Source organism: Gossypium hirsutum, chromosome A08 (assembly GCF_007990345.1).
Source record: "Gossypium hirsutum isolate 1008001.06 chromosome A08, Gossypium_hirsutum_v2.1, whole genome shotgun sequence".
Lineage (NCBI taxonomy): Eukaryota > Viridiplantae > Streptophyta > Magnoliopsida > Malvales > Malvaceae > Gossypium > Gossypium hirsutum.
The window spans coordinates 79,411,661-79,431,071 of NC_053431.1; the positions used below are offsets into that span (position 1 = coordinate 79,411,661).

The 19,411-nt window shown below is 32.1% G+C and overlaps 1 protein-coding gene across 1 annotated transcript; it reads right to left on the minus strand.

Moving 5' to 3' along the window:
* Positions 1-1,732: 1,732 nt before the first annotated feature.
* Positions 1,733-5,371, minus strand: LOC107946879 (luminal-binding protein 5). The gene is made up of 8 exons (XM_041074483.1): positions 5,156-5,371; positions 4,298-4,565; positions 3,995-4,209; positions 3,658-3,900; positions 3,097-3,576; positions 2,851-3,005; positions 2,662-2,744; positions 1,733-2,582 (listed from the first exon to the last, which is right to left on the minus strand). Exons 1-8 carry the CDS (start codon positions 5,211-5,213, stop codon positions 2,084-2,086), a joined length of 2,001 nt encoding a protein of 666 aa, XP_040930417.1. The 5' UTR covers positions 5,214-5,371; the 3' UTR covers positions 1,733-2,083.
* Between the last annotated feature and the right edge of the window lie 14,040 nt (positions 5,372-19,411).

A 19,411-nucleotide genomic window follows, 5' to 3' on the forward strand; every position in this document is an offset into this window, starting at 1 on the left:
TATTATATAACTTTTACTTTAGTATTTATTATTTAAATTAAATTTTAATTTCTTTTAAGGAGTTGGATTTTTAATTTGTTTAAATGCAACTTTGTTTTCATTGGTTTTAGAATGTTGATTTTTTAGAATACATTTAGATATATTATAAAGTTTAACCAATTCTATTTTAAACTAATTTATAGTTTCTTTATCGATAATTGCTAAATTTAATTCAATATTACCCTATGTTTGGATAAAGTCATACTAAGTTTAACCATTATTAGTATATGCCTAGAAATTAAATCCAACTTTAATATCAATTTTAAAATGTTCTTTTAATATTTAGAATTAAATTTTAACATTCATTCCTTCTTCCATCCTTATTCAATATTGTAGTAGAAGAATTTTTATAATTTTATCATTTAATTTTATATATCACTATCCCTTCGAATTAAACTCCCACAAATGTCAAGATTAATTTATATTGTTTCAAAATGTCAATTTAGGATACTTGACATATTTATTTTAATGGAATTAACATTTGAATTTATATTTTTAAATTAAATTTCTACAAATAAAAATTTTATAAATTAAATTCTTAACGGAATTGTCAATTCCATTTATAAAAATAGAAATTAAACAAAAATATTGAGGTGGCCAAGAAGCGAGGACCTGATAGCTGTTAGCACACATTAAGCATACCCAACCCGACCTTCTACTCCTCTTGCGAGACAGCACTCGTTGGGCATTAGTGTTTCTTTTTTTTGCCACACGAGGGAAACACTAGAGAAAGACCTCCACAAATGTTTACCCAAACCAAGGCGGGTTTAGGGTTGGAAATTATCGAGGCTACAACAGTCTCTTTCCACCCATTGGCACCTAAGCTTCCCTCCATTTTTTAAAAGGAATTCGCATTTTAATTTCCTTCTCAATGTGGGATTCGTATTTCCACTACCTCGTTCATGCGGTAAACAAACAATACTTGGTAACTCGTACACTGATATGATTAGAGCTTCTTTTATAGCGGTGAAAGGAATGTTTTCATGGATCCAGCAAATATTGGTGATGGTAATCAGGTCAGAAGTGTAGGATGGAGTATGAGAATGTTAATGGAGATAGAGATGGTGAGTTGGAAAGAAAGAAGGGTTACGGCGACTCAAGCTCAGTTTCTTGAGAAGTCTTTGGGTTGAAAAGAAACTTGAATCGGAGAGGAAGTCACAACTAACAAAAGAACTTGGCCAACAACAGCCCTTGGTATCAAAATCAGCGTGCTCCATTTAAGAACAAACAACTGGAAAAGGACTACGATTCTTTGAAAGCTAGCTCTGATAAACTCAAGGCTGACTGACACAATATCCTTTAGAACCATAACTTGAAAAAGGAGGTAAACCTTTTCAAGCATTTTGCTCCCAAATTCACACCCGTGATGTTTCAATTTTATGCAGCAGCCAAGCTGATTCTTAATGAAGATGATCAGGCCACCATTTCACCTAATTAAGGTCACAGTAAAACAATCCTTTCTTTCCCCCCTCTAAGGAAGCGCATTTCAACTCATTTAGTAACCCGAATAGAAAGTTTAATCAAAATAAAATAAAATAATTTTACTATTATTAATTCCTCTTTTGCTTTAGCTTCTCCAATGCAGCAGGGTTGTTCTTCAATCTCAATCAAGGCGATAATGCCTCAACCCCTTTGCGATATCTGGCAGCAAATCCAGAAGAGTAGCAAATGGCGGGCAAAGAAAACAAAGAAATTCCCTAAATATCATATTCTTATGATAATTTTTAATCAACTTTTCTGATTTTCGGTCCTTCACAAGTTCACAATTATTCGATGAGAAAGACTGAGTTGTTTAACATAACATAAGCAAAAATACAAAGTAATGCAAACAAAACATCCCTTCAACTGTATCTTCTATCTTCACCAAAAATAAAATAAAATAAAATAAAGAAAAACAAAAACAAAAAGACAAGCAAAGAAGGGGGGCGGGGGGGCAATATACCATGAGAAAAATTTACAAAAATCCTCGTCTTAACTGCCCTACGCTCTCCTCATCCTCACTCTTGCTTGTTCATCACCAACCCTCGATATTGCTAAGAGATTTTTAAAGTTCATCATGCGAATCCTCCTCTTCGGTTGATCCTCCAGCCCCTGGGGCTCCGCCAGATCTTTGGTAAACAGCCGTGATAATGGGGTTGCAGACAGCCTCAACCTCCTTGAGCTTCTCCTCGTAGTCTTCCTTCTCAGCATTCTGGTTGTCATCAAGCCACTCAAGGGCCTCCTTCACGGCTGCTTCAATTTTCTCCTTCTCATCGGATTCAAGCTTGTCAGCGAGCTTATCCTTGTCACTAATCTGGCTTTTCAAGTTGTAGACGTAAGTCTCAATGCTGTTGCGGGCATCGATTCTTTCCTTCACCTTCTTATCCTCCTCTGCAAATTCTTCTGCCTCGCGAACCATTCTGTCTATCTCCTCCTGGCTCAGACGACCCTTATCATTGGTAATAGTGATCTTCTCTGTTTTATGTGTGCCCTTATCTTCTGCCTTCACATTTAAAATCCCATTTGCATCAACTTCAAACGTAACTTCAATTTGAGGGGTTCCCCTGTGCAGTTGAGTTGTCACAACATTAAGTCAATACACTCAATATACAAGTGCAGAATTGACAAAGGGAGAGTGCAAACCTTGGAGCTGGAGGAATTCCAGTAAGATCAAAATTCCCAAGCAACCTACAATCCTTCGTGAGACTCCTTTCGCCTTCAAACACCTGACATCAGTCCATAACAAATCCAAATAAGGTTCAAAGACTTCCAGTTCTTAGCATTGCCAGAAACATCCAATTCTCAAGTATTTTTAATAGCATTTGTAAATACCTGAATGGAGACGGTGGTCTGCTGGTCCTGATAAGTGGTGAAAACTTGAGACTTCTTGGTTGGGATAACAGTGTTTCTGGGAATCAACTTTGTCATGACGCCACCGACAGTTTCAATACCGAGACTAAGCGGAGCCACATCAAGGAGAAGAATGTCTGTCCATAAAAACATTATACACAAATATCAGCCATAGTTTATTCCATTATAACACTTTCATGAGCTATAAGCACGGGAGATGAAATGTACCTTTGGTTTCATCACCACCCTCTCCACTCAAGATTCCTCCTTGCACTGCAGCACCATAAGCAACTGCTTCATCTGGGTTAACACCCTTATTGGGCTCCTTTCCGTCAAAGTAGTCCTTAAGGAGTTGTTGAACCTTTGGAATTCTAGTGCTTCCACCGACAAGAACAATCTCATCAATTTGGCGTTTCTCCAAACCAGCATCTTCCATTGCCTTCTTCACAGGTCCCATTGTCTTTCGGAACAGGTCATTGTTCAACTCCTCAAAACGGGCCCTGGTCAGTGGCTCAGAGAAATCAACACCTTCAAAAAGTGATTCAATCTCCACACGGACCTGGTGCTGGCTGCTAAGAGCTCTTTTGGCACGCTCAGCTTCCCTCCTAAGCTTCCCAAGTGCCCTGTTGTCCTTGCTGATATCCTTTCCATGCTTTTTCTTGATCAGTTTAATAAAGTACTCCATAACCCTCTGATCAAAATCCTCACCTGCAAGAAAAGTGACCGTAAACAAAGATCCAGTGTTGAAAAAATTTTATAATCCTATAAGAAAACAATAAAGATGCTTACCTCCCAAATGAGTGTCTCCATTTGTGGAAAGAACCTCAAATACACCATTATCAATAGTCAAGACACTGACATCAAATGTCCCACCACCAAGGTCAAAAACAAGAATGTTTTTCTCTCCACCCTTTTTGTCCAAACCATAGGCAATGGCAGCTGCAGTTGGTTCATTGATAATTCTTGCCACGTTAAGCCCAGCAATAACGCCAGCATCCTTGGTGGCCTGCCTCTGGGCATCATTGAAGTAAGCTGCAAATAAAACAGAGATAATATGAGCATAATCAAGGATCCAACAAACTTAACCATTTTGAGCTGAGAACATTGTTTCTTATGGTGCACTCACCAGGAACAGTGACCACTGCATCCTTAATTTTCTTCCCAAGGAAAGCTTCGGCTGTGTCCTTCATCTTACCCAGAATCATAGCACTAATCTCTTCAGGACTGAAAACCTTGGTCTCTCCATCCTTAATCTTTACTTGAATATAAGGTTTTCCATCCTTGTTGACAATCTTGTAGGGAACAAGTTTCATGTCCCTCTGGACCTCCTTATCTTGAAACCTGCAAAGAACAAAGCCCCCGCAGTAAGCATTATTTCCCAACCAACCCCTACAATGTAAAACAAGAAACATGGCAGAATGAGATTTACTTTCTTCCAATAAGTCTTTTGACATCAAAGATGGTCCTCTCTGCGTTAACAGCTGCCTGATTCTTAGCAGCTTCACCTATCAGCCTCTCACTGTCTGTGAAACCCACCCATGATGGTGTGATACGGTTTCCTTGGTCATTGGCTATAATTTCCACGTGACCATTCTTGTATACACCAACACAAGAATACGTTGTGCCAAGATCAATTCCAATTACGGTCCCCAATTTCGCGGCTTCCTCCTTTGCAATCGAGAGTGCAAAAAGACATCCTGTTTGAAAAGTTAACACGATGCTAACCATTATACAGTCCTTTTTCAATATCACTCTATGGTCATTTTTAAACTCAATCATTATGTTAGCCAAAGTTATTTAAAGTCACTATCCATTGAATTAGACATCAAATATCAAATTTGGTAAAGCGGCCACGTGGAAAGATCAAGATAGAACAGAATCCTAACCAAGTTCTAGAATATTTACGCTCATAACATTGCAACTTCCATCTTAGAAATGCTTCACCACAAATGGAAAATTAAAATAAAATACGTGAAAACACATGATTTTGTTCGAATCAAACTAATTTCCGAGACATTAATTTCATAATCCAGAAATTTCTAGTTCTGAAATCAATGGAGCAAAAACAAATGATATGAGATCGCCGAAACTCTCATTTGATGATGTAATGCATTACAAGAATCCGTAGAACCTAAATCAGATCTAAGCATGCACCGATTTGGGAGGAAAAACATCATCAAACAAAACTAGATCTAACACGTTTCGTCTCAAACAGTTAAAGAATCAGAGAACACGGAATCACATGAAACAAGCGGAATTAACAAATGAGGAACAGCACGATACTCACCGGACAAGACTATCGCTAGAACCACCAAAGAGCCGCGCGCTCTGAATGAGCCAGCCATCACTCCACCTCAACACTTATCTGTGGAGAAGCCTCTTTGAGTTTTTTTTTTTTTTTCCCTCTGAAAGTGGAATGGTTGTAGTGTTTAAAATGAAATGAGCATTTTTCGAAGAAAGAGTCGCGGGTCGAGCATTTTATATTTGTTGTGTCCCACGTTTGACGGAAGTTTCTCAGGTGAGTAACAGGAGAGAACATGTCATAGTGTTGACGTGGGCCAATCAAGTTTGAAGGAAGGGATGATTGAGCCAATGAAATTAGATATTGGGTTGGGAAGATCTTGGCCGTTTATTTCCCAAATGTCCTTGTGTCCGCTTCCTTCTCGCTTGCTTTCTTCGATTCAAGCTATTAATAAAATAGGATGACAATTGACCAGTATTCCGGTAATTGATTCAAAACGCGCCAACATTCTATCGTTTTGGGCTTTTCCAAATGCGAAGTAGAAACATTCATATTATATTTATTTATTAAAAATTTGTTGTAAATTTTATAACCAATCAAAAATATATTGTTTGAAAAAGTAAAAATACTATAAAATAATATGTATTTTATTTTTTATAATCTTCATAATTTTTTTATGATCAATTTGTATCGATTTTAAGTTGATTTAATTTTTAAAAATGAAAATAATATAATAATTGAAGGATATGAAGTTATTTAAAATTCCTTAAATTACTACTTTCTTTACTACAAAAATCAAAAGAATCATATCCTAAGCGATTGGTTTTTTTTATATAATTATTATCATAACAAGTATATAATATTTAAACATTATAACGTATAAAACTCTTTTTTTTTTTCATTTTTGCACTAAGCATCTAATGAGACCCATAAAAATATTAATACACTAAATGTTAATGTGCCATATTAATATGGCGCCACTTGCTAAATATTGAAGCCCACCACCTAAATTTGTTTCAGTTTTTTTTTTCTCTAAAACATTACTTTAACATATATATACATATATATATATATACACTAATTTTTTTATCCCGTTCAATGCACGAGTGAAACTTTTATGTATCTGTTTCAAAAAAAAAAAAGAAACTTTTATGTATCAATTTTAACATTTTATATTTAATTTTTAATGATTGTTGCGAACAAAAAAGGTGCATGTTTATTTTAAAAATGATTATAAATAAAGTTTAATACTTATTATAATTCATGTAATGAGTCAAGTTAGAAATTTTTTTAGGGTGCGAAATTAAATTATAATTTTTGTAATAATAAAAATATAATTTTATCATTTTATCATTCTATATCTTTATAATTATTAAAGGATTAAATTAAAATTTTATCATTTTTAGGGGATAAATTGTAATTTTCCCTTTACTATTTTAAAATTTTCAAAGGGCATAAATGAAAAATTTTCTATTTTGGGGGGGTGCCAGGGGCCCTTGCCAGCCCTTGGTTTTGCCCCTAGAATGAGCTAAAATGGAATTATTTGTCCCTTATATATAGGGGTGAGTGTTCGATCGAATTGAATGAAAAAATTTCGAGTTAATCGAGTTAACGAATCATATTTTGTCATCCTAATTCGATTTGAAATTTTATCGAATCGAGTCTAGTGAGATGGAATTCGAATAGAATCGAATATATTTTTTCAAGTTAAATTAAAAAAATATTTTAGGTCTTTGTAATCACTATACTCACCGTAATCAAATTTGTTATTAACTTTTATCTCTTTATAATTTATTTATTAATCTTTTATATACGAGTTAACTTCTTTACTTGCTTAGTTGCTTCAATTATCTTCTGATCCTTGTCATTATGTATTTTGAAACTAAAAAATTTATATATTAAATGTGAAAAATGAGATTTTTTAATAAAAATTATCTTAAAGATAAAATGTGAAATTGATACAACATAAAATTTTAACACGAATATTTTATGGCATCATCAATAATTCAATTTTAGTAAAAATTTATAAAGATTCAATATTATAAAACAATTCAATAATACAAATAGTACAAAATGTGAAATTTTATATTAATAATATAAAATAATAAATATAAATAAAATTATTATTTAGGTTTAGGAATTTTTTTTGGATGATTTTAATTTTTTTTATTTGGGGTTAAGGGTGAGAAGTAAAAATTTAAGGTAAAAATAAAAATTTTGAAAGTTGAGCAATAAATGGGAGGAGTAAAATTTCGGGAGGGAAATATTCAAAAAAAAAAAAGAGAGGGGGGAAATGGGTTTGGGGTAGAAATGGGGTGGGATGGGAGAGGAGCAAAAGTTATAGGGGAAAAGTGAGACGGAGTAAAAGTTTTGAGAGGAAAGTGAAGAAGTTTAGGAGTTTGGGGTAATTGTGTAAATTATTATAGTTTAATATTCAATTTATTTGAATTATTCAAGTTTTTCGAATTTAAAAACCAAACTCGATTCAAACTCGAAATTCAAAAAAAAATTCGAGTTGACTCGAATAACTCGATTATTTCGAATATTGAATTCGTTTAACTCGAAATTCAATTTTTTTTCTATTTTTTTGAGTCAAATCGAGTTTTGCTCATCCCTATTTATATGAACAAATTAAGCTTGATAAAAGTTGAGGGTTAAGAAGACAAATTTTACACTAAATTGGAAAAAAAATAAAACTAATTAGAGTTAAATTATAAGATTGTAAAAAATTGAAGGACTAAGTATGAAAATATCCCAAAAATATAAAAAAAATCAATTTAATGTTAAACTTAAAACAAATAAGAGTTAAATTAAAACTATTTTAGAACTTAATCTTAGCATAAAATACTGTGGTACCATCCTTTGTATTATATGGAAGATGGTCAAATGCAAAATATGATTAATGAATGCATTTTAGGTGGAATTTAAAAAAAGAAAATTGTAAGAAGAGAGATAAAATGTGATGCATTAATGTTGTAAGAGTAATTAGATTAGAGAGATAAAGAAGAGAGATGAAATAGATTATGTACAATTAATATTTTTACAGTATCTTTTATACGTTTTTAAGTTTTTAAAATTTAAAGAATTTTAATTCAACCCACTGGGGATTATTGCATTAGTTTGGATTATAATTATATATTAATTCCAATTAATTTTCATGATTTTTCAATTAACTTGAAATATAAAAAAGGATTTGTATAGTAGTACTAGTAAAAAATTGTGCTTACACGCAATTAGAGTTAATAATTAATATTAGTATAACATATTTTTCAAAATATTTAAAAGACATATCAATGTTTTTGTTTGCTTCATCCTTGCATTCTTGTGTAACTCAATATTCTTTTTGTAAATAATCAAAATTTTCCATTTCACAACCATTACTACTTATAATCCACTATTAAAGTGGTATTTTTATGCAATCAATATGTTTTTGCTTGCCTCTTATATAAACTTCTGGATTTTATCTTTCTCTTCAAGTCTTTAAATAATTTTCATAATTTTTTTTTAAAGAGAAACTTTTTTGAAAATAAAGAATATGTGTAAGTAATAGATTTAGATGTTAAAGTCAATCTTCTAAAAAATAATGATTACTAAAACATGTTATAAAACAAAAACATATTGTAGACACCCATTTTTATTCGAGTTTGATTGAGGGCCTATTTAAATTTTTGTTCTCTGTTAAGTCGTTCCAAGTCCACCCAATTTTGGATTTGAGACATTTATTTTTCTTTTCTTCTTCTTCTTTTTTTTTTTGGGCCTATCAAAAGCCCAAATTATTATCATCACTACTATTACTATTATTATTAGTAAATATTATTATTATCATTTTTTATAAATAAGCAAGATTAAAAAAACAATATATAAACATGAAATGAAATGAAAAAGAGAAGGCTTTTCGTTATTTTTGGTCTTAAAAGAAAAAAAGGTAAAAGAACACAACAACTACAAGTATTTTATTTCTTTTTTTTCTTTCTTTTCTTCTATCCTTTTTTTTTGTCATAGGCATGTCATGAGGGATCGGATTTTGAGTTCCGATAAAGGAGACGTCACCGGACCATCAGTCCTTCACCCTTAGGAGCCCCCAAAAATCCCCTTTTTTCCCTCCCCTTTCTAAAATAAATGTTTTTTAAAGGTTTGATTTTTGGGAAAAGTTTTGATTTTTTTTTACAAAAGAGAAAGTTTATATTTTAAAAAATAAAAAAATTTAATTATTTTAAAGGAAATTTTAAAATTTTAAAATAAAGTTTTGATTTTTTTTCAACAATTTCAAAGTAAAAGTTTTAATATTTAAGAAAAATAGTATTTTTTTTAAAAAAAAGTAAAAAGTCTAAATTTTGAAAAAAAAAATTCTGTTTTTTTAGTTATTTTAAAGGAAAGTTTAAAATTTTAAAACAAAGTTTTGATTTTTTTCAATTACTTCAAAATAAAAACTTTAATCTTTAAGAAAAATAGTGTTTAAAAAAAAAGAGAAAGTTTAAATTTTGAAAAATAAAAATCTGTTTTTTTAAATCATTTTAGAAAGTTTAAATTCTTAAAACAAAGTTTTGATTTTTTTAACTATTTCAAAATAATGTTTTGATTTTTAAGAAGTTTAATGATTTTTTCTAAATAAAACTTTGATTTTGCAAAAAAAAAAAATTCTGGCCACCGTATACGACGGCCCACCACCAGAGGCCGGAGAGCCGTTAGGCTCTCCGGTGGTGGAGCCATGGCCAACATAGAAGTTGGAAAAGGAAGAGGAAGAGGTTTTTTTTTTTTGAAAAACAATGAGGTTAAAATGAATGAATGAATAATTTTTTTCATTTATAGGTGCTAAAAATGGGTAATTTATTCTCACCCCCTTACTTTTTAAATTTACAAAAAATACCCCTTTTTTGTAGCATCATCCTCGCTCTCTAACCTATTTACACCCGCAATATTTTTATTTATTTAAACATGCGATTTAATCCAGAATTTAAAAATTAAAGGCAAATTAATTGTTACATCAGTCATCTGTCTTTCACATTTTTTTATCTTTTAGTCCTAAAATCAGGCTATGTCATTTTGTTTCCATCTTTAATAAATAATTTACACTTATATCTTCCATTTCACTTGCATTTATACATTATATATTTAATGTTAATTATGCACTTTATTTTAATGTTTTATATTTATTCATACTTATATAATTTTTATTTATTCTTACTTCGTTTTATTTATTTTAATGTCTATTTATATATATTTTTAACACATTTCCCTTACATGCATTTTAATATTATTTATTTATGTTAGTTTGATTCTTTTGTTGTATTATGAATAAGATATATTATTGTTATTATTATATCATGTTAATTTTAATTTTAATTTTTATTATTGTCATTTTGAAAGAGTTTTAACTTTTCATTAACTTTTAGCCAATTTAATTAATTTTCCTATTTTATTACTATTTGTTTTAAAAGAGGGAACTTTAGGTCATTTTTTCATCCTATAATTGTTGACATGAAGTTAGTTAAGTAGGTGTTATATTTTAATGAAACCATAAGACTTTTACATTTGGATTTAGGTTAGTTCTTAAGATCTTACCTATCATTTACCTTAGAAAAATTATAAATAATATGTAAGATATTTTTTAGAGTATTAAATTAGTTTCAAATATTGTATAGGATTATAATCTTAAGTTAATATATAAATATTTTTTAGAACTTTATTCAAGATTAAAACTAAAGATTTTTGTAGGTGAATTGCAAATCATGAGTAGGTCTTTTTAAATATTTTATTTTAGAAACTTTTTTAAGAAAGCTAATAAATATAATTTAAGATTTATTATTTTAGGATTTTGACGAATTTAAATATTAGACTAAGAATTTTAAAGTAAGATAAATCATAAACTCGACATATGATACTTTCGTAAGATCTTAATAGGTTCAACGTTATTAATTAAATCTTTTAAAATAATAATAATAATAAAAGATCAAATAAGTTGTAGTTATATTTTAATATTTCTCTTACTTCATTGGTAATTTCTAGGGTTTTTTTTTAGAATTCTAAAATAGAATTAATTTTAGGAATTTAAGAATTTTACTAGAATTATTTAGGTATCCTTTAAGGTTCTCGTTAAAAGGAAAAATCTCTAATTTAAGTTTCAAATTAGATAAGTTTGGTGAACACATCTTAATCGAGCTACAAGTAAACAGAGGCGTTTCTTTTAGAGTTTTTTTTTTAAGATTTCCATTAGATTTTAGCTTAGATTAAGACATTAATGTGCTTACATAAAAAAAATCTAGCTCTTAAGGCCCCGTAGGACTATCCTCGGATAAGCGTTGTGGGGGTGCTATAACCTTCTCCATACGTAATCGTACTCCCAAACCTGAAATTTGGTGATGAGGTCAAGTCTAGATTTTTAGGATTTTTTCGTATTATTAATTCTAGATTTTTAGACTATAGGCAGCTAACCAACATAGCCCTAATTGGTTAATGGGAACTCTACGTAATTTAGCCCCTCCGTGTCTAGCTTTGCTTACTACGCCTCTGTACTCTTATGTAGGTAACGTTAAGACACATATTTCTAACTTATATGTTATTTATTTTGTTTTCTTCTGAACCAATTTTTGAAATGCTTGTGATGCCCAAGTAAGAGCTTGAAGATAAAAGAACCTATACAAATTTATGAAAAACATTAAAGTTTATATGCTTGAGGTTTGAAGAGAGTAATAGGGTGAATGTGTTAAGATGAGATTGGAGGAGACTCAGAGAATTTATAAACAATATATTGTGTGACATCAAATATTAAGTATTTTAACTATTAGAAATATGCATATTTATCGGTATTGATTTAAGTAAGTGTTATTTTTAAATACTTACAGAACTTGCAATTACCATAATAACGTGGTAAGTTATGAACAAAGTCAAACTAATTGAGATTTTAGGTCTAAAATATCGGTTATTATTATTATTATTATTATTATTATTATTATTATTGTACAAGCCCAATTTCACCTGGGCCTCAAAACCCCAACCAATTAAACTTAAGCTCAAATTTCCTAACCTTAAACTAAACTAGCCTTAAGCCTAAACCAACTAAACAGACCCAGACCCAAATAACCAAGTCAGCTACCCGAACCCAACTAAGCCCTGTAGCGACGTAAAATTTTGCTTTGGTCGCTAGCTGAGGCGATTATTTGAAAACTTTGAAAATGGAATTTTAGTTTTATTAAAAGAGGGAGTCGCCGCCGATCCTTTTTCTAGGTGTGATCGGACACCTAATAAATCCTCCTTTTTAAAAGAAAATTTATTTTTTTAAACAAAAAGAAGGCCGAGTTTAGGTCTACGTCAAAAGCCAGAGAAAAAATAGGGTTCGGGAGTCAGTTACGCACGAGGAAGGTATTAGCACCCTCGCGACGCCCAAAATTGGTATCTCATTAAGCATGTGTTGTCTTAATTTTCAAAAATGCGAGTTCAATGTAATATTTAATCATGATCCGATCAAAACATGAGAATTTTTACAATCTCAATTTCTTTTGAGAAGGATGTTCCGTTTTTAACACAAGCCGATTGATATTCACCTAACATATCGATGAAACCGACGACTCAATGTTAAATCGGTACGTTGCCTTATTTATTTTTGAAGTTGATTAGAAAACATAAAAAATATCATTTGCGATAGGAAATCGTAAACAATGCAAGCGATGATACAATTAATGAAAAACATTAAAATATAATATTAGCATAAAAATAACAATAATATTCACAATAAAAATAATGTTCTAAAATAATAAAAGGAATAGTATTCGTAGTAATAGTAAAAATACTAATATGCACATGAAAAATACACACGTATATATGTATGTTAATGATGATGATAATGACAATAAAAATAACAAATATTATGTAATATGTGTAAACGAACTTATAATTTAAGTAAAAAATGATAAAATAATAATGGAATAAATATAGATAAGTATTATGTGAAACAAAATAATGATACAAGATGATAATAATAATAATAATAATAATAATAATAATAATAATAATAATAATAATAATAATAATAATAAAATCCAAAGTTTAAAATTACATAAAAGTATAAACGAATAAATAATAAAATCAATGTATTATATAAGACGTAAATGTATAAAAGAAAAGCAATAATAATAACAATAGTAATTATAATAAAAGTAAAAAATAATAAATATAACAATAATAATATTAGTGATAAAAATAATAGCTATAAAAAATGAACATAATAACCATGACAATAAAGAATAATAGTAATAATAAAATAATGAAAATAAAAGTAATATTAATGATACATTATATTATGATAGTGAAGTAATAACAATAGCGATAATGATAATAATAATTAATAAGTTAAAATAATTAGTAATAAAGTAATAAATAAATAAATAAACATAAAAAGGGAAGTGTATAATATAATAATAATATTAAAATAAGGTAATTAGAAATACTATTATATAAATACTTATACATATATATACATAACAAAAATATTCACTATATTAACAATGATAATAATAATAGTAATAATATTAAAATAAAAAAAGAATAATAAAATATAATAAAAATAATAAAGTAATTAAAAAATAATACTATATACATTCATGTACATAGGTAATAAAAAATATATACTACTATATAATAATATTGAAATACGAAAAAACAAATACAATAAAAAAATTGAAATAAAGTAATAAAAAAGATAAGACTATGTACAAATATATATACATATATAATAAAAAGTATACGCTATTGTATAATAATATTAATAATAATAATAGCAAAATACAAAAAGCACGTATAATAAAAATATTAAATTTCATCTCTTCTTGGGTGCTCTTCTTGCTCAGGTAGTCTCTTTTCGGTCCACCGCATCTTGTAGCTTCAATCTACTCGCATCTCTAGGGATATAAAATTCATTATGATCTGCTCTTCTATAACTTCAGAGAGATGAGATCTGGTATCTTCAATCTGCTCCGCTACGACTTCAGGAAAATGAAACTTGTAACTTCGACCTGCTCCACTGCAACTTTAGGGAGGCAGAATCTGGTGTCTTCAATCAGCTCCAATCTTTATTCTTTATTGAGAATCAAAAATAGATCGGCCTGCGAACTTAGTGTGTGACCTAGGACTCAACTCACATTTCGCAATACGAGTTGACTTTTTTGAAACACAAATTGAAAAACAGAAATTGAAATACCTCGACGTGAGACCCGAGGCCCAACTCACCTCTTGCAATCTGAGTTGATTTTTGGAAAGTAGAAATTGAAAATACCTCGACGGGTCCTGAGGCTCAACTCACCTCTCGTAATATGAGTTTTTTTTTTTAAAATAGAAATTAAAATTACCTCAGCGTGTCCTGAGGCTCAACTCACCTCTCGCAATATGAGTTGATTTTTTTTAAAAACAGAAATTGAAAATACCACAGCATGTGAACCGAGGCTCAACTCACCTCTCGCAATATGAGTTGATTTTTTTTATGATTTACCTCAACGTGTCCTGAGGCTCAACTCACTTCTTGCAATATGAGTTGATTTTTGACAAACAGAAATTAAAATTACCTCAGCATGTCCTGAGGCTCAACTCACCTCTCGCAATATGAGTTTTTTTTAAAAATAGAAATTAAAATTACCTCAGCGTGTCCTGAGGCTCAACTCACCTCTCGCAATATGAGTTGATTTTTTTGAAAAACAGAAATTGAAAATACCTCAGCATGTGAACCGAGGCTCAACTTACCTCTCGCAATATGAGTTGATTTTTTTGATGATTTACCTCAGCGTGTCCTGAGGCTCAACTCACCTCTCGCAATATGAGTTGATTTTTTGAAAGAAAGAAATTGAAAATACCTCAACGTGTCTTGAGGCTCAACTCACTTCTTGCAATATGAGTTGATTTTTGACAAATAGAAATTAAAATTACCTCAGCGTGTCCTGAAGCTCAACTTACCTCTCGCAATATGAGTTGATTTTTTTGAAAGACAGAATTTGAAAATACCTCAACGTGTCTTGAGGCTCAACTCAGCTCTCACAATATGAGTTGATTTTTTAAAACCGAAATAAAAACATTAGAATACCAAAACATGTCATCTGGTGGAACTCAGGTGTCTTTTCCTTTGATTCAGTACAGTTATCATCACATCCTCTTGCTCTACTGGAGTACTTGTATATGTCATGCATGGCATTATCATGATATGCACATGTTTGTCTTAAATGGCTTTATGCCTACATGATTATGCTATGCGCCTTAGGCATGTTTGTCGTATGTCCTTTTTTGTCACGATTTTCGTGATGATCTGCATTCATTGCTGCAATTCTTGACTTTCTCTTTAGGCCTAGTACCTATTCTCCAGCTTTATGAGTAATTTGTATTTCTCAGATACCACTCTTTTGCCCCTTGTTGAACTTTGTCTTTACTTTGAGGCTCTTGTACTTATCATATTTTCATCCGGGTAATGCTCAACATTTCTTTTGTCTAGAGTATGTCATTTCACTATTTATCATTTAAATAAACCAAATAATGAGATGTATGAAAATGGTCAAGCAGGGACGAAAGGGATACCTCACATTTATTTATTTCAAAGGTAGCAAACAAAGAAAGTTAACCAAGGATAGTAAAAGTATCATAAAGAGAAAGGGGATCACATTCAACGGATACAAATGCTCTAGTTATTCAACACATGAACTCTTTCATGTTTCTTAATCAAGAATTCTTTCAAGTGTGGCTTCTTGTGTAGAAGATTTCGAGCTTTCAGAAATGCTTCAAATATTGTAGTATCACTATTTGACCCACCGTTCAAAACGCTTTGCTTCTCTCTTTTTTTCTTTTTTTTAAGCCCAGTGTTTGCTTTATTAGAACGCCCTTTCGGGTTTTCATCCTAATCTTTTGTGTTAATCAAGACGCCATTTTCGGGTTTTCACCTTGATCTTTTTTTTTTTTTAAAAGATGCCCTTTTCGATTTTCATCTTAACTTTCTTTTTTTCAAGCATAATATTTATTCACAGCATCTGAATTCACTGAATTTGGTAACTCCTTCCCATCCATCTCAGTGAGAATCAAAGCTCCACCCGAGAATGCCTTCTTGACGACGTATGGTCCTTCCCAATTTGGTGCCCATTTTCTTCTGAAGTCTTTTTGTATTGGAAGAATCTTTCTCAGCATGAGTTCTCCTTCGTAGAATTCTCTTTGCCGTACTTTCTTGTCATAGGCCGCGGTCATTCTCTTCTGGTACATCTGTCCGTGAAAAATTGCCTTTAAACGTTTTTCTTCGATGAGGTTTAACTGGTCATATCGAGCTCGAACCCATTCTGTTTCCTCTAATTTCAACTCCATTAAGACTCGTAGAGAAGGGATCTCAACTTCGATAGGTAGTACAACTTCTATTCCATAGACTAGAGAGAAAGGATTTGCTCCCGTAGATGTCCATACAGATGTGCGATATGCATACAAAGCAAATGGTAGCTTCTCGTGCCAGTCTTTATATGTCTCGGTCATTTTCCCAATAATCTTCTTAATATTCTTGTTGGCCGCTTCAACAGCTCCATTCATTTTCGGGCGATAGGGTGATGAGTTATGATGCTTTATTTGAAATTGCTCACACACTTCTTTCATCATCTTGTTGTTTAGATTCAAGGCGTTATCTGAAATGATTCTTTCAAGAAAACCATATCGACAAATGATTTCCTTTTTCAAAAACCTGCAAACTGCAGTCTTCGTCACATTGGCAAACGAAGTGGCTTTTATCCATTTTGTGAAGTAATCAATAACCACAAAAATGAATCGGTGTCCATTACAAGCTTTTGGGGAAATTGGCCGTATAACATCCATGCCTCACATAGAAAAAGGCCACGGAGAAGTCATGATATGAAGGGGCGAAGGGGCTGCATGAATTTTATCGTCGTAAATTTGGCATTTGTGGCATTTTCTTGCAAAACTAATGCAGTCGCTTTCCATCATCAACCAGTAGTAACCGAGTCTCATAATCTTCCTGGCCATAGTGAAACCATTGGCATGTGTCCCACAGATTCCCTCATAGACATCTTCAAGTATTTTTCTGGCTTCACCAGCATCTACGCATCTCAAGAGCACTTGATTTTTTCCTCTTTTGTACAGAATGCCCTCATCGAGAACAAATCCTACTGCCATTCTTCTGATTGTTCTTTTATCGTTCTCGTTTGCTTGTTCAGGATACTTTTGATTCTTGACATATTCTAATATATCATGGAACCATGGCCGTCCGTCTGGCTCTTTTTCAATGCTGAAACAATGTGCAGGGACTTCATATATGCTCATTTGAAGAGGTATTATTTCTATTTCTCTGTTTGCTTTAAACATTGAAGCCAAAGTGGCCAGGGCATCATCCAATTGGTTTTCTTCTCGTGGGAAGTAATTAAAAGTTATTTCTTTAAATTCTTTGATCAGTCTTGCCACTAGGTTGCTATATTTGACTAATTTCGAATCTCTCATTTCCAATCTCCACGGATTTGGTATATCACCAACGTTAAGTCCCCGTACACCTCTAAGATTTCGATGTTTCGTTCAATAGCTGCACAAAGTCCTATGATACAGGCCTCATATTCTGCTATGTTATTGGTACAGAAGAAATTCAGCCTAGCAGTGAACGGATAATGGTTTCCCTCTGGTGATGCTAAGACTGCTCCAATCCCATGCCCCAATGCGTTCGATGCACCATCAAAGCTCATCTTCCATGACTTCTCTTTTGATGACTCGCCCTCTTTTTCTGTAATGCACATCAAGTCTTCATCCGGGAAATCAAATATCAATGGCTCATATTTATCCATTGTTCGAGTTGCTAAGAAGTCAACTATTGCGCTTCCTTTTATTGACTTTTGACTCACATAGACGATGTCGTACTCCAATAGTAAGATCTGCCATCGTGCCATTTTTCCTGAGAGTGCAGGTGATTCCATCATGTACTTTATTTGGTCCAGCTTCGAAATTAACCATGTCGTATGATACAACATATATTGCCTGAGCCTCCGAACTGCCCAAACCAAAGCGCAACAGAATTTTTCAATTGGCGAGTACTTTGCTTCATACTCTGTGAACTTTTTACTGAGATAGTAAATCGCCTTTTCTCTCTTCCCTGACTATCATGTTGCCCCAGTATGCAACCCATTGAATTTTCGTACACAGTCAGGTACAATATTAACGGTCTTCCTGGAGTTGGCGGTACCAGCACCGGGGGACTAGACAAATATTGTTTTATCTTGTTAAAAGCCACTTGACATTCTTCGTTCCATTCTCCCGGACTATGTTTTTGAAGGAGTCAAAAAATTGGGTCACACTGGTTGGTAAGTTGAGCAATGAACCGAGTGATGTAGTTCAACCTCCCTAATCTGACTTCTTTTTACGTGCGCGGAGGTGGTAGTTCTTGTATGACTTTTATCTTATCTGGATCACTTCAATACCTCTCTCGTTGACGATGAAGCCTAGCAATTTTCCTGATGTAGCCCCAAACATACACTTGGCTGGATTAAGCTTTAGCTGGGACTTTCTTAGTCTTTCGAGCAACTTCTTGAGGTTCCCAACATGCTCTCTTTCCCCCTTGGATTTGGCGATCTTATCTTCGACGTAGACTTCTATTTCTTTGTGCATCATGTCATGAAACAACATCACCATGGCCCTTTAATATGTTGCCCCAGCGTTTTTTAATCCGAACGGCATCACTCTATAGTAGAATGTTCCCCACATCGTTACGAAAGTAGTTTTCTCCATATCCTCAGGAGCCATTTTTATCTGATTATAACCCGAGAATCCATCAATGAACGAAAACAATGAATGTTTGGCTATGTTATCCACCAATATATCGATGTGTGGCAAACGAAAATTATCTTTAGGACTTGCTTGATTCAAATCGCGATAATCCATACACATTCGTACCTTACCGTCTTTCTTCGGTACTGGGACTATGTTAGCTACCTATTATGGATACTTGGAGACTTGTAGGAAGCCAGCATCAAATTGTTTCTTGACTTCTTCTTTTATCTTTAACAACATTTCAGGTCTTATTCGTCTTAGCTTCTGTTGAATGGGTTTGCATTCTGGTTTCAGTGGGAGTCTATGGACCACTACATCCTCATCCAATCCTGGCATGTCCTGATATGACCATGCAAACACATCTTTGTACTCATGAAGCAAAGCGATCAAATCATGTTTGGTGTTATCTAAAATGGAGGTCCCAATCTTCACTTCTTGCATCTTTTCTTCATTTCCCAAGTTTACTATCTCAACAGATTCTTGATGAGGTAGAATCCGTTTATCTTTTTGTTCTACCATTCTTAGTAAGTC

Bases quoted from the DNA above. Each gene is read 5' to 3' on its own strand.
- LOC107946879 (XM_041074483.1), bottom strand. From the start codon at position 5,213: ATGGCTGGCTCATTCAGAGCGCGCGGCTCTTTGGTGGTTCTAGCGATA. The intron at 3,901-3,994 runs GTGAGTGCACCA...TTTTATTTGCAG, and splicing joins TGCAGTGGTCACTGTTCCTG to CTTACTTCAATGATGCCCAG. The intron at 2,583-2,661 runs GTTTGCACTCTC...TCAACTGCACAG, and splicing joins GGAATTCCTCCAGCTCCAAG to GGGAACCCCTCAAATTGAAG.